Source organism: Podarcis pityusensis (assembly GCF_964106645.2).
Source record: "Podarcis pityusensis genome assembly, chromosome: 6".
Classification (NCBI taxonomy): Eukaryota; Metazoa; Chordata; class Lepidosauria; order Squamata; family Lacertidae; genus Podarcis; species Podarcis pityusensis.
This window is the reverse complement of record NC_138030.1, coordinates 30,921,450-30,936,461: the sequence shown is the minus strand read 5'-3', so window position 1 is coordinate 30,936,461 and position 15,012 is coordinate 30,921,450. Positions and strand designations below refer to the sequence as shown.

The 15,012-nt window shown below is 41.5% G+C and overlaps 1 protein-coding gene across 2 annotated transcripts in view; it reads right to left on the bottom strand.

Moving 5' to 3' along the window:
* The window catches only part of LOC308480430 (fer-1-like protein 4), a 58,502-nt gene that overhangs the window by 34,287 nt on the left and 9,203 nt on the right, over positions 1-15,012 (bottom strand). For both annotated transcript variants that reach the window (XM_081011884.1, XM_081011883.1), the window contains 14 exons: positions 14,045-14,200; positions 13,344-13,404; positions 12,271-12,402; positions 10,652-10,714; positions 9,424-9,508; positions 8,183-8,342; positions 7,796-7,979; positions 7,172-7,358; positions 6,174-6,544; positions 4,241-4,349; positions 2,993-3,191; positions 1,971-2,091; positions 698-798; positions 195-282 (listed from right to left, as the gene is read on the bottom strand). In XM_081011884.1, the coding sequence (XP_080868010.1) occupies positions 195-282; positions 698-798; positions 1,971-2,091; positions 2,993-3,191; positions 4,241-4,349; positions 6,174-6,544; positions 7,172-7,358; positions 7,796-7,979; positions 8,183-8,342; positions 9,424-9,508; positions 10,652-10,714; positions 12,271-12,402; positions 13,344-13,404; positions 14,045-14,200 (2,017 nt within the window). The remainder of the gene's footprint in view (positions 1-194; positions 283-697; positions 799-1,970; positions 2,092-2,992; positions 3,192-4,240; positions 4,350-6,173; positions 6,545-7,171; positions 7,359-7,795; positions 7,980-8,182; positions 8,343-9,423; positions 9,509-10,651; positions 10,715-12,270; positions 12,403-13,343; positions 13,405-14,044; positions 14,201-15,012) is intronic.

Here is a 15,012-nt window from a genome sequence, read left to right as displayed (position 1 = left end):
CACCTCACCAATGGGTTTCAAAGGTATGCACTGATCTGGGGAAACTCTGATAGCCACTGAACCTGGCAACACAATGAGGGTTCCATGTTTACATTGGGCTAGATGAAGGTCAGAGTATTTGTTGTCACATGGAACCTTCAGATTCCTTTCGGCTCCTCAAGAGTGCATGCACACAGCTTGATCACATGACTTACAATGTTTTGTGGGAGAGATTTCATCCGGCAACGATCAAGGTTGTTTGGACGGGCCATGGGCTTTTTGTCCACGTTAAGAGAATACTGCCTGGAATCAGAGAAGCTGTGAGTTCTGAGCTCATGACAGCAGCACACACATACCACACAGGCTGTAGCTACACATATCACATGAAAACATGAGCTGAATTTAATACAGGGTTGGGGACGATTCCGGTTCACTCTGCATTTTGGAGTGAACTTTCCCATTTCACCTCCCTTGGACCCATGCTTGAATCAAAATGCTGGCCTGTGGATTAAGCACCATAATCAACAGCCCAAACCACACATGGGTCTGTACTGTACCTACAAGATGGTCTGAGGGTTGCCTCTTTCTCCCTTTTAGCTTCTAGGATTTGTAGTTCTTGGACTCCAGGATATTATTTCAAGAAGATTGCAATTATCTGTGGCTGAGGGAGCTAAAAAGCCAGCTTTATGTGAAAAGAAATCAAATATGTAGTACTAACCTACATCCAGCTACAAACTCCTCTAGCACCTGCCGAAGCCTCTCATCTGCCTTTGATCTTGGTCTCCTCAGGAGCTTCTCCACCTCTTCTAGTCCATGTTCCTGTTACGGCAAATACAATAATGATATCAGTCCCAGAAGCAACATGTATTCTCTTATGTTATTGAAGTGTTCATTTATTACACTACATAATTGTGCTGAAGGGGGGAAATGATTAAAGCAAGCTGTTCTCACATGCATAAGCAGGAGGGATCTAGCTGGTCATTAACTTGTCCATTAAGTTATTCAACCCATACCTCTGGGTTTTCTCTCTGGCCAGATTTAAAAGAAAAGGGAGGTGCTTGCAGAAACCACTGGCCTAACTCACATTGCAGTTGTGGGCAATGCTTTGTAACAGCAATTAAAACAAGCCAAGAGCTAAATCAACTGGCAACTGCCACATTGCTAAAATATTGTTATGAGTATGCATAGACTGTACTGTATGCAGTTACCCTCCCACCCACTGGGATCCTGCAAGTGTTAAAATATAAGCCAGGCTAGCTTCCTGTGTTGAAGTGATAGCCTGGATGATGAGCTATTAATGGAAACATAGGAAAGGAGCTCTGTGTGATACAGCAAATGGGTGTGGCCCCTCTGCAGCTCATAGTTAGTTTGGGGGGGAAAGTCAGAGTTGATTTGCAATGATGTAACCTAGAAGGAAAGCAGCAAGCTGGAGAGAGAGCCAGAGCAATGTTTGATTTCTGTTTGAATCCAAAGCTGCAGCTATGGGAGAAGCAAGACCTTTTTGGGGTGCAGATGCAGTGAACCCCTTCACTGAAGACTAAGGTTGTAGATATGTGTAAATAAGCCATATATGATAAAGACACCACAGTCTCTGCTGTACCTCATTTCCAAAAGGAAACATGAATCCTGGGTAAGTGCCTGGAAACCCTGGAATCTCGCACTGCCCAGAGATGGGGGTGGGGAATACAAATCAGTATAAAATCAACAGAGTTCAATAGAAAAGCTAAACAAAGCAGGGGGAAAAGAGCTCCTTAAAAGTTGGAAGTGCAGGGACCATACATACTTCCTGGTATAAGGAATTCCAAAGATAACAAAGCAAGTATCTCATATATAAGCAGCAAGGATGTCATCCTTCATCAGGAACAGAGCTGAGAGTACTCTGAATCTAATCTCAATCATGCTTTTTCTCAGTCCAGTTAAGGATGTGTGGTGCAAATAAAGCAAGTATATCAGGGATTGACAGAGCCTTTAAAGGTAGAGCAATACTTTACCAAACGCTCTGCTATTTTGACAATCCAGTTGGAATTACAGAGTCTCCAGGTATAATCTTCCCAGTAGCTCCAAACATACACACAGGGCTTCTCATGCAGCATTGGCACGCAGCTGTAAGAGCTAAGAGCAGCAAACAGAGAAGTTTTACAAACCTTCTACTAATAGCTAACAACTGTCTGCATACCAGAGTTATACTCAGATATATAATATCAGTAAGGTAAAGGACCCCTGAATGGTTAAGTCCAGTCAAAGGTGACTATGGGGTGCGGCACTCATCTCGCTTCAGGCTGAGGGAGCTGGCGTTTGTTTGCAGACAGCTTTCTGGGTCATGTGGCTAGCATGACTAAACCGCTTCTGGCGCACGGAAATGCTATTTACCTTCCTGCTGCAGCAGTACCTATTTATCTACTCGCACTGGTATGCTTTCAAACTGCTAGGTTGGCAGGAGCTGGGACAGAGCAACGGGAGCTCAACCCGTCGCACGGATTTCAACTGCCAACCTTCTGATCAGCAAGCCCAAGAGGCTCAGTGGTTTAAACCATAGCACCACCCACTCCCTAATATCAGTAGGGGTGGCTTTACAGGATAAAGAACTGCTTTCCCCTTGATGTTTTCTTTCTTTAAAAAAAGCAGTGCCAAAGTACAGAAATATAGAAAGCTGTGTTTCTGCTACAGAAATTTGACATAGATGAAAATCCATTCCACTTTCCCATGCCAAAATTAGATAGTAGCATTGAACAGTTCCTTACTGGATAATACAGTAATAATTAAAAGGCTTTTCCTTATAAAAGGCTTTATAAGAAGGGCTTATAAAGTTCTATGCAATAAGGAAGTTTGGGGAGATGATGCATGCAATGACATTGGGGGGCAAAACTTGTGAGTGTGTTTCTGTCCCCTTATACACTTTTGCACTCAGGTGTTCAGACAAATGCCTCAACATAATTTTTTGAATGTATTACATTAGAAATGAATGAACGAACAAGAAGACACAAACAGGGCTAAGAGTATGAAGAATAATTACTTGTCATATTCAGTGGGTTCAGGTCTTAGGTTCTCAGTCATAGATTTATCAAGCAAAGGTGTACTTGGTGCTATGACTTCAATATCCAGCTCATCATCTGAACTGGGTTCCAGCAAAGGTTGCTTGTCTTCACTCTTTTCTCCCTTCTCATCTTTCTTGGAAATTTTGGTCATCACTTCTTCAGCTTTGCCATAGTTCCCTTGAAGATGAGTATAGTTATTCTTTATTCTCATTAACATTTCATATTTATAATGTTATATAATTATAAAAATAAATTTATAATATTTATAATATTATAAATATCTCTGGAGCATTAACAACTTGTGTTCATAACATGCATGCTCTAGTATATTGTAATCTATGCTCTGAGTTAGAGAGCCGGGAGAAATTCAAATCAGTTTGTCGTAAAAGCTAAACCTATCAAATTCACACTCATATGAGAACCAATACACAGCTTTCCTTAAAAATCCTTACTTCTCCGAGTTTTGCGATGCAGTTCTCCAACCAAACACCGCTTACAAAAAATGCATATATTGGGGGAAACTGCATAAAAATTAAGATCTTCGTGAAAGTAGCATGCATTAAGTTAGGGGAATTTTTTTTTTGCAAAAAAAAATGTACATTAAAACGGCTTAGAAAGATGTGTTTATTAGGATAAATTCACATGAAAATACTGATGAATTTCCATGAGGATTTTAAAAATAAATAAACAAATAAGTCTGCAAATTGCTGCAAAATGTGGATAGATTAATAATTCTGGAAAAATTAGAAACTGAGAAAACTCAAACTGACAGTTCCTTCCATCCCTCATCTGAGTAAAAGCAATGAGTTCCCATTTTCCTAGACTGTTCTCTTGCTTGTACTTACAGTGAACAAACACCTGCATGGGTAACCAAAAGCTTCCACTTTCTCAGGTACTTTAAGAGCAATGACAGTGAAGGCAGAGGCAAACAGGGCCAACTACGTGTGGAGATAATCCACTGGGGACATTTTCCAAGCCATTTTGCGAGTTCTAATCCTTAAGCAAAATGTGCCAGGCTGCAAACCTGGCCAATTTCACTGTGGCCTATTGCAGACAAGGCTGCATATTTGGTGTAGTTGCAGAGCTAAGCGTATACAAGGTAGTCACAAAGAGAGGGGCATTTATATAAGAGAATACGAGAATAGAAAGCGTGAGAGAGAAACAAAAAAGGAGACGCATTGGGAAGAAACTGTTTTAAAGTGAACACAAGTCTATGTCAAATTTACCTATGGAGATCTCAAACTTCACAGGCTTGCTACCTATTGCTGGCTCCATCATAGTCACCTCAAAGAAGGAGGCAAAGAGAAGGAATTCTTCTTTCACGCCCAGGGCATTCTGAACAACAACAAAGAAATTTAGTTTCAAAACAACCTAGCTTTACAATATTGACCTCCTCAAATAATAATTCAGAAAACTAACTTGTGGATAAATCCAAGTACTAATTTGTGATGGCTGCTAAACATTGACACCAATTCAGACTTCACACATCTATTGCTTGTATTGCAAGTTTATTCATGGCCTATTCATAGCCCCTTTGGGCTGGGCTCTAAAGAGAGACTCATAGTAGGGTTTCTCTTCGTCCAACAGAAGGCTGGGTGGGGAAAACTGGAAGCTGGATTCTAACTGAAGAGACAAGGCAAAGTTAATTCACTGTGTCTTAATACAACACACTAATCTTAATACAAATGCCACCCAAGACAAACAAGGGCAAACAGCTGTGGGGTTCCATAGGTGATTAGATTAATGACTGGCTGGCTCAGCTCCGTTTCTGTTTTACAGGTCAGTATATGGATGATATCATCTTGGGAGGAAGATGTGAATATTGGAGAAATAAGTCAACCACTTGATCTAGAGTTCTGAGTGCAAAAGAATACTCATGCAGAAGTCGATGCATTAGATGATCTGTCTTCCTTATATGTAAAGGATGCAAGTGCCTGTGAAGGCCAGAATATTCTGGGACCCATATGACACTTTCTTCTGCACATGGGACTTAAGCAGCAACTAGTGGTAGCCACAGACACACAAAGCAACAGAGGCATTTATCCTGTCCTTAGTCCCATTAACCCCACATCTGAAATCTGTCATACAAGACAGCTCAATTGTTTGTTTGATCCAAAAGTAGGGTTGCCACCCATCCCTTAAAATACAGGTTTGTCCCATTTTGGTGGCACAGAGTCCCTTGCCTGTTTGTCCGCCTGTTTGTCCAATTTTTGAAGCCATCATCTTCCATGAAAATAATAAATCGTCATTTGTTCACTCCCCCTAACCTGCTTGTTTGGTGCAGCCTAACTTGCTAGGCATCTCGGAAGCTGAGCCTGCCCTCTGGTTAATTGACATTCCAGGCTCAAGCCAATGGCTCAAAGAGAATGAGGGAAACGTTTGCTGGAGCCTAAGTCTATAGTTTCAAAGGTCTGTAGCTGTTTTTATTAAAAGAAAAAAGAAAAAACTTCCTTGGAACTGTAAGTCAGGCAACCTACTATATTTACTTATTTCATAAAATGTTATTAGATTTGCAGCCAGACCAGGAAGGGAAGGCTCTATGACATGGGTGTGGTGCTTTTCTCATTTCATTTGTCCTTTTCACTGTGATAGAGCAGGTCAGAGCTCTTTGTCCTTATCTATATAATTCTGTTGTATAATCACCATCTCTACCTGCTCACTGTTCCCATTGCAAACACTGTATGAATTGTAAAGTGCTGCATAGTTACTGTAAAAGCACATGTGTACCAAACACTTTCCTTTCCTCCACAGAGTCTAAGGGGAGCGTTATCTGCTAGATTAGGGATGGGGAAATCTTTGGTCCTTCAGATGTTGTTGAACTATCATTGACTATGCTGGCTAGAGCAGCTTTGAGCTGGAGTCAAACAGGAGGGGCAACATATTTGCTTAAGCGTCTTGAAACAATTTATCACAACTCTTTAAATTTGAAATGTGAAAGAGATGCTTACAATTTCAAGATTTCAGAATTTCAACTTAGTACCTACCTTGCAACATAGTACCTTTGTCTTACATAGTGCCTTTGTAAGAGACAATTATATTACTTTTGTAGCTGTCCAGGAAACGTTTCATCTCTATTCTGGAATTCACATATATGTGTGTATAGAAGAAGGCAATGCACACAGCCAGAGCTTTGCTTTAAGATCTAAATATGAGACTTACCTCTGGGAGAGGATGGAGGTCCTCTACTTCCACAATCACCTCACTTGGCTGGTCAGACTCCTCCAGGACGTCACCCTCAGCTTGGCTTCGTTGCTGCTCTTTGACAGAAGCTTTGGATTTCTCCTTGGCCTTTTTGCTCTTTTTCTTCAGCTTCAGCTTACTTAGGGCACCTTTGAGAGCTTCCACAGGCTTTTTCTCTGCTGCCTGGATAGTGCTAAAGATCTCCACACTAATGGCCATGAGAAGACGCCCGCGATAGAATATGCCTTCACCCAGACCTTCATTGAGATCTTTGTGTACATCTCGCAGGGCAGAATTCTTGGGTGATCCATATAAATTCACCCAGGTTGGGCCAAAGGTGGGATTAAAGCCTGTGGGAAAAGACATTTCTGAATTTACTGTTATTTGGTTCAGAATTTCACACATGTCATTCCCCACTACGGATCAGAGCAGAGCAGAGCAGAGACTCTTGGTGACCCTCCTAGATACTGGCTATAACCAAACAGAATTCAGCAGGAATGACTGTGGCCATATCCCATGGATTGCCTACGTACCATACACGTAAAGCGCACACACCCAAATCTTGGAAACTGTAGTTTGTTAAGGGTGCTGGGAATTACAGTTCTGTGAGGGGTAAACTATAGTTCCCATGATTATTTGCGGGTATATGCTTTAAAAGTGCTCTAACTGTATTGTGTATATGCAGCCTTAGATTTGGGTGCCCATCAGATCTCCCCTACTTCTGCTTCTACACACACAAAGATGGACATATTTGCATACCCGGCCAGCTGAGCTGTAGTAGATAAATTAATATTTATTATATGCTTGTATGTATTCCATCCTTCAAATATATTCCTTGGACAGGTAGCTCAGAAGATAAGATTAAAGATATAATCAAAAAAAAATTTTTTTAAAAACAAACCACTCCAGACAAATAGGCAATGAGTGAAAGAATCATTTGAACATTCAGAAGTGCCTGCTGCTCTGAGGGGGCTCACCATTTCTGCCAGGGTCAGATATTTGCTGCAGATCAATAAAGTGTGTGGCAAGGGCAACATCTCCAATGTTGGCATCATCCAACATTTGGACTTTTATTTTTCTGACAAGAGGCGGGAACATTTCAATGAAGCTGATCTGTTCATTCCACACTGGTTCTGTGGTACTGCTTTCAACCGAAGTTTCTCCCTGAACCAAAGAAATGAATCAATATTGCACGCAAGGGAAAACAATAGACGTTTCCACTTTGAAACAACACAACATTAATTTTCCATTCATAATAACGTGTGGACATCCAATGAGGTGAATGTTGGAAGATTCAGGACAGACTTTTGAAAGCACTTCTTCACACAGCACATATTTAAACTATGGAACTTACTCGAACAGGAAGTAGTGATGGCCACCAACTTGGATGGTTTAAAAAAGGATTAGGCAAAGTAATGGAGGAGAAGGTTATCTCTCTAATCAGTTTTCTAATCAGCTTCCTACATTCTTAGTACATACCCTCTCTCTACTATGATGCATTAGAAAAGCATTTGTTCAAGTTACATAGACTGGACTGGTGTGAGCCACAGAACAAAGAACCAAACATTTAACAGAAATCAGTTGCTCAAGCTTAAACTTACCTGCTGACCAGAAAAAACAACTTGCACATATGGATCAATGAAGACTTTCTTCTCACCCACAATCTTTGAAAAACCACCCATGATTCCTGCACTCATGCTGGGCAGACCCTCTGCCTTGTACATTTTGATGCAGAATTTCGCCCATGGCCTTTCAGCTGGGACTCTTTTAGGCAGCAGCAAGTTCCTGAAAGAAATATATTTGAGCTCTAAATAGTGTTCACAGCTCCTAGAAAACCAGAGGCTAACTAAAATTGAAAGAAAGGAGATCACTGAATCAGAACAATGGCTAATTCCATCAGTTCTCTAATCTTGAGTAACATTAGCTATCAATCCCTTGCCAATCCTTTGGGAGAACACACTACATACCTCTCCATAACACAAACTTACTTTTCAATGTCTTCATTCTGACTTGTTGAGGTAGTGGGAAGGGAACTCATTACATCCCCCCGTGCAATGACAGAAATGTTGCATTTCACAAAGCCTTTGACTCCTGCCCTGGTGTCCTTGGGGTCATGAATAACAGCCCACTTCTGGTAAAATCTGTGATCTAAAAAGGACATAAAGGGAGAATATCTGATTTACAATTTTCTTGGATCCAATACATATTATGATGACAACTTCCATCACAAGTTCAAAGCCTCAGAGAAAAGCCAGCAGAGTTGTATTATCCTCACAAAGTACCAGGGAAGACACTTAGCAAGCAAAAATCAATATCCATTCCCTGAAACCAACAGAGCTCTGCAGATTTACGGGAGGTTATGCACAGGAAAGATGAGCTTTACTGAGGTCTTTCCATGGGCACGGTAGAAATTCCATGGAGCTTTCAGTTTTGATGAGGCAACACTTTGCACAATAAGGCTCATATATCCCCTGAAGAGTCAGAATCCTGGCCAAGAGGGCTGTAGAGGGTTCAGAATCATGAGCGCTGGAGGCAGAGCCAAGTTAGCCCTACCACAGAGCAAAGTAAGATTGGCTGTCACAGACAACAAATGCTGCATACACTCCAACATTTCTCTGATGAAAATAGGGGCATTCCATTCCATGATGATAACCTGGGCAGCTTCCAACATATAAAAATAATATTAAAACATTTTTGAAAATCCCTACACAGGATTGCCTTCAGACCGCTTGGGGGTTGAATAACTCCATTTGCTCCAATGCAAATAGGGACAACCTAAGGAAAACTTGGACATTCTGGGGTCAAATCAGAAACCAGGGTGGCTTGTCTAAATCAGGGACATCGCTGGAAAATAGGGACACTTGGAGGGTCTGTTGGAGGTCAGAGTTGTGTGAGCTATGCAGCCCTGCACCCTCCTCCCCACTTGCAAGTCTGCTACCCTTCACCAGTGTTCAAGGAAGATTCAGCTGCTGCCAGTCTGGTTGCCTTTTGTACATGGAATAGGGAAAGGCACAATGTTATCCTTAGTTTTCAGCAAAAATGTATCAGGGCTGCCTTGACTAGGCAGATGAAAACCCATTTTACAATGTTCTCATTCATTACTTAATTGTAAATTATGTTGTTGTGAAAGAAAGAGTTCAAAATAGACCATAATGCAAGGGCAACTCATATCATAGGCTCAAAGCAGATAATGGAAAAGGAAATCAAGAATCACTTCCAAGTACTGTACCTGGCTGGTTGTATATAGTCGCTAGATCAACCTTGAATATCCCTATGAGTGCACCTAAGAATCGGATCTTCTTTGAATGGAAGACCTGCACAGTAATACAAACCACTTTCTCAGTATTGTCAAAAGGTGTGCAGAACGTGTTTAATGCTACAGTAGTAGCCCTCTATCAGCAGTGGTGGAGGGAACTGAGCTAATAGAATTGTTCGGTGGTTCCAAAGGATAGGGGGAGTGGCAAAAAAATGGCCAAGTTAAACTGTACTATATGAAACAGAGACAAGTTTAAAGGATGAGGGGTGTATTTCAATGTTGTCAGTCTTCGCTAATCTTGTGTTATAAGTCTACAAATAAATTGTAAAGCTATTTTTATCAACAATGGTATGATTTGTCTGGCGCTTCTTTTCAATTTAGAAGTTTAATCAAATTATTTTTCCTTCTGGCAATGTCAGGATGTTAAATATTAATAAAGTATTTGAAACAGAGTGTGGAACACATATGTATGTCGTTTATAAAAGCAGCCTCTATTTCAGCATTCCAGAGGACAGATACGAGGCATCGTCACACAGATGATCAAACCGTCCCATGGAGATGTTGCAAGGTTGGGATGTTGCAAGGATTTTACAAGGCAACCAGCTCATCTCTTCCACCCAATATAGAATGCATTAGAAAACTGTTTCCTAGGTACTTAGAATTCCTACCTCCTAGGACCAAGGCAGCCCAGTATAGCTGAGGTTCAGATTACTTTAGCTGCTCCTTCAAATTTCTCCTAGAACACACCATTTTCACTGGACATTTGGCTTAACCCATGAATCCTCATTTTCAGCCATAACAAAACTTTGGTGCACATAATTACATTTTATCTCATTTGTCCCTCTCCCACCCCTTTGTTTGTTGTGTCTCGCACTTCTAGATTGCATGCTCATTGCAGGGAGGGACCTCTCTGATCCTTCTGCAAAGTGCCACCTACACTTAAGGCACTATAAAATATCATGAACAAAAATAGTACAGTAATGCCTACATTGGTTTGGATTGTAATGGTTTCCACTGAGGCAGTCATTCTTATGAAACTAAGAATCAGCAAAACTTTGGAAAAAGAGGAAGGAAACCTAAAGCAGAGGCATGGCTTAGTATCCCACCTATTTTGTTATGGTTCTTAGCACCCATGTTGCTATGCAATAGGCTCATGTTAGCTCTCTCCCCATAACAGTGACCCACAATGGCTGATACTTACAGAAATCTCTATGAGTCTGTGGAACAAAACATCTCTCGGTTCATGGAATTCAAATGTAAAATACTGGAAGGGAAAGGTGAAGAATTCTGACTCATGAGTGCTATCATATTCCAAGGACCACAGTTGTGCCCCCCCCCCCATGAGATGCTTTCTTTAAAGCAGGGGTCATCAAACTTTTTCATCCCATGTGCAAATTTGCAAACTGGGGAAGCTGCCATGAGCAACACGCAAGCACTGCAACCATCCGCATACTGAAGCCATTCACACCTGCACACTTTACAGCCACACATATATGCACACATGGCATAAGGTAAAGGGACCCCTGACCGTTAGGTCCAGTCGTGGACGACTCTGGGGTTGTGGCTCTCATCTCACTTTACTGGCTGAGGGAGCCAGCATACAGCTTCTGGGTCATGTGGCCAGCATGACTAAGCCGCTTCTGGTGAACCAGAGCAGCGCACGGAAACACCGTTTACCTTCCCGCCGGAGCAGTACCTATTTATCCGCTTGCACTGTGTGCTTTCAAACTACTAGGTTGGCAGGAGCAGGGACCGAGCAAAGGGAGCTCACCCCGTCACGGGGATTCAAACCACCGACCTTCTGTTTAACCCACAGCACCACATGGCATACACACATGCATTTGCTGCAATCTTGCACACACCAGTCACAACAATGCTCATACCAGCAATTAGGCTTGACAAAAGTGTTTTTGCTTCCCGCCCCCCTCCAAGTCTAACTGAAGGCAGAAGGTGGTATTCCTGGAGAAGACACCCTTCCCTCCCCAACTGCAACCCCTCCATCATCCCTCTTCCATTGTAATTAGGCCTGGGGGGAAACATTCTATTGTAGTCAACAGAGGACCTCTTGTGTGGGAGGCATTTTGAGTCAGGAGGCTCACAACTGGGGGGCGGTCACCATTAACTCACCCTTCCCTATTTGAGACCCCCCTGCTGAAAATGTTCCCCACCCCCACAGTTAGGCTTCATTGAAACTTTTTGGCTACAATAAGTTTGGCAGCCACTTCTCTAAACTTTTGAACCCATACCCAGCCCACCTCACTGAACCCTTCCCTCCACCCATCAGTTGGCATTGCCCAGTGAAGAGAGCTGATTGACAAGTGGTTATGGTTTGGGGGGAAATGGCCTCACAGGGGAAACTGGACGTGGCAGGGCAAGATTTGTCCATAGGCCAGAGGTTCCCCACTCATGCTCTACAAAGGTGCATAAGCGTAGGACTTTCTCACATGTTGCGAAATTTCTGTACAGAAAGCACTCTCCCGAAGGAATAAATGGTTGACCCACATGCTGATAATCCAATAGGTGATCATGAACACAGGGTAATTTGATTTATATACTCCTGGCCTCCACGTGCTAGTAGGCTGCAGCAAAATTTTAGCAACTGTACACAGAACCATTACTCAAGTGTGCAGCTGCCAACCTTGATAATTTAGTTATGACTTGCATGTTAATGCAACATCTTTTGTGGCATATGCAAGAGCATGCGAGTCTTTTGAGAGAAGTTTGCAGCCTGCAGTCAGCTGCCTAACAGTGGCCAGGATATGTACAAAACTAGAAGTTCTGAGTGGTGGAGTCATGGAATCTTGCCTGTACATTACATACCTCATTGTAAAAGGGACAGTTGGTTGACTTTTGTGTTGCTGTGCGTCTCTTCTCATCTCCGATTTTCACAACTACAAAAGGGTCAATATTCACTCCTACCAATTTCTGGGCTTCAATAATGTTTATGCCAATCTGTGGAGACAATACACTTTCTAGGATCAGTCTGAGGATGTCATCATTATGGGAGATGGAATTAAATAAGAGGAAGGAGAAAATTGCTTGTTTCAAAGGCGCAGGTGTCTGAGTTTTTTCACAAGTTACTGGTATGTCAGGGTCACTTGGGAATTTTCTTTCAATCTGCAGGCAGAGATGGGGAATCCATGGCCCTCCAGATGTTGTTGGAATCCAACTCCCACCAGCCCCAGGCAGCACGGCTAATGGTCAGGGATGATGGGAGTTGTAGTTCATCATCAAGAGGGGCACAGGTTCCCCCACTCCTGATCTAACATGTCCTGGGCTAGTCTAATAGGAGTTTGATAACTTGGGAATAGTCCCATAAAATATCACATGCCCTCCCAGAAATCTTAAGGCAATATGAACATTCCCTTAAACCAGTGGTTCTTAAAGAGTGTGGCATGACACACTGGTGTGGCAGGAGAAAATGGCAAGTGTGGCCACAAAATTCAAGGGCATTTGAACAATTCATTTCTGTTGTTGAGGAAATGAGAGTTTATCTCAGATTAGACCTAATATAAATGAGGTTTAGACCCGGCAAAAGCAAATTCACATCTCTCATTGAGTTTGTATACATACTTAAGGTACATACAGTATATCAGAGGCACATTTATAATTGTATTTTGGGAATGGTTCATGTTCTTTTGTAGCTGCAATATTTTATACTTTCTGGATGTCCTATGATCATATTATAAAATAGTTGTGTTCTATCTTATAAATCAAGCACTGCTAGGAGTTTTCTTTTTGTTTTCCAATGTATTTCCTACCAATACAAAATTTGATGTGGTATGAGCATATTTTTATTCTGAAAGTGTGGCCTCGATATATATATATATTTTAAAAAGTTTGAGAGCCACTGCCTTAAATAGTTTACACAAGAAGACTGGCAAGTATAGTACCTGGAAGTTCTGTGGTCTAGGAGTAGCATACAAGTCCCATTTGGAAAAGACCCTAGAACGGCTGCAATGGAAAGAAAACACTGATTAAACACTTCAGCAATGCCATTCTCTGTAAACCATTACTTTATTTTGGGGGTAAATAAGTAAAGCTTTTAGTTTGATCTGTGACCCATGTTAACATAATTTAAAAGGGAAGGATAATAGAAGAAAACGAAATGTTGACTTAAAATCAAATGCTTTTTATTGTCATCGCTCTTTCAACAGAAATTCAGCAAAGCACTTTCCGCTTTAACTTTTAAACATTTCTGTGCCATCATTTTGTATTTTTATGTTATGAACCACCTTGTAATCTTCAGATAAAAAGCAGTGTACAAATTTAGTAAATAACACTAATCAGGTTTATGCAGACAATTAAGAAAGTGTAATCTGTAATTGATAATCTCTAATTCCAAATTTTTAGTGGTATTCTAGATGCTCCTCAGGGTCCCTTCCAACTCTATGATCCTATGAAATATGCTGTTTCTATTGATAAATGATGAAGGACCCTCATACAGCACATACACACTGTTCTGAAAGGTACTCTGTGCCTAACACCAGGTTCCTTTTTTGAAGGGATATCAAATAACTATGTGATGAAGTGTCAAGCTAGCTAGGAACATGAAGACAGACCCTTTTGTGTTAAAGTGCTTTCAGAAAAGTACCTCTTGACAGGAGTGAAGACAATGCCGGAGAACTCCATGTCAGACACATCATAATAATCATCCTCATCATCATCAGTCTCCAAGCCTTTGACGAGTTTCCTGCCAAGTACTGCAGCCTTCCTATCCAGATCAGCAGCTCGCTTCACTTCATCAGGGCTGCAACAAACACAAGCTCATGCTACATGCAAAGGGAACTTTAAGAAGCACAAGATATATGCAGTTCCTACAGCATCACAGTTATCAGCCTCTGAAGCTTTAAAAAAATCTTATCTATATCATTCATGACCAAAACTGAGCGTCTAGTTCTTCCCTTTTTATTCATTTTTATTATCTTCATCAATAACAACACAATCCACTCCAAGTTAATCAATTTTAATCAATTATTACAGTGTCAGAGGTTTAAGGATGTCTTCTTTTCCTCTTGATCTATAAGACATAATAATGCTTAACTGTGGCTAGACCTGGAGTTTCCCACCCCCCTGCTTTCCAGTGAAACAAAACAAAAGAGCCACAAACCAACTAAAAACAGCATACAGAATATAAAAGCAATTTAAATCAACCCAGTGTTGAAACAACACAATGAAACATCCAAAGTTGTGCAGACACAAAACATACTATAACTTTGAGTTTCTGGAGTAAAATATTTTCATATTGTGGGTCCTTCTGTGTATTCCATCACAGACCCATTGCAAGCACTCTTTGCCCACTATGTGTCATATCACAACTATGTTTGGCATTGCTACACTGCATCTAGCAAATCTGGTAAGTCACCAACTTCGCAGTGTTGCTCTCCCAGTGCTATCCTGTTGTAGTGCCCCAAGCTGACTCACAATGTAAGAGCAATGCCCAAACTCAAGGGCGTTGCATCCCTGATTGCTGCCCAGGGCGTGCATGCATGCATGCAGAGGGGGATGTATGCACCAAGTGGGTGGGACATGCTGGGGGCGCAAAACTCACCCACTGGAGCC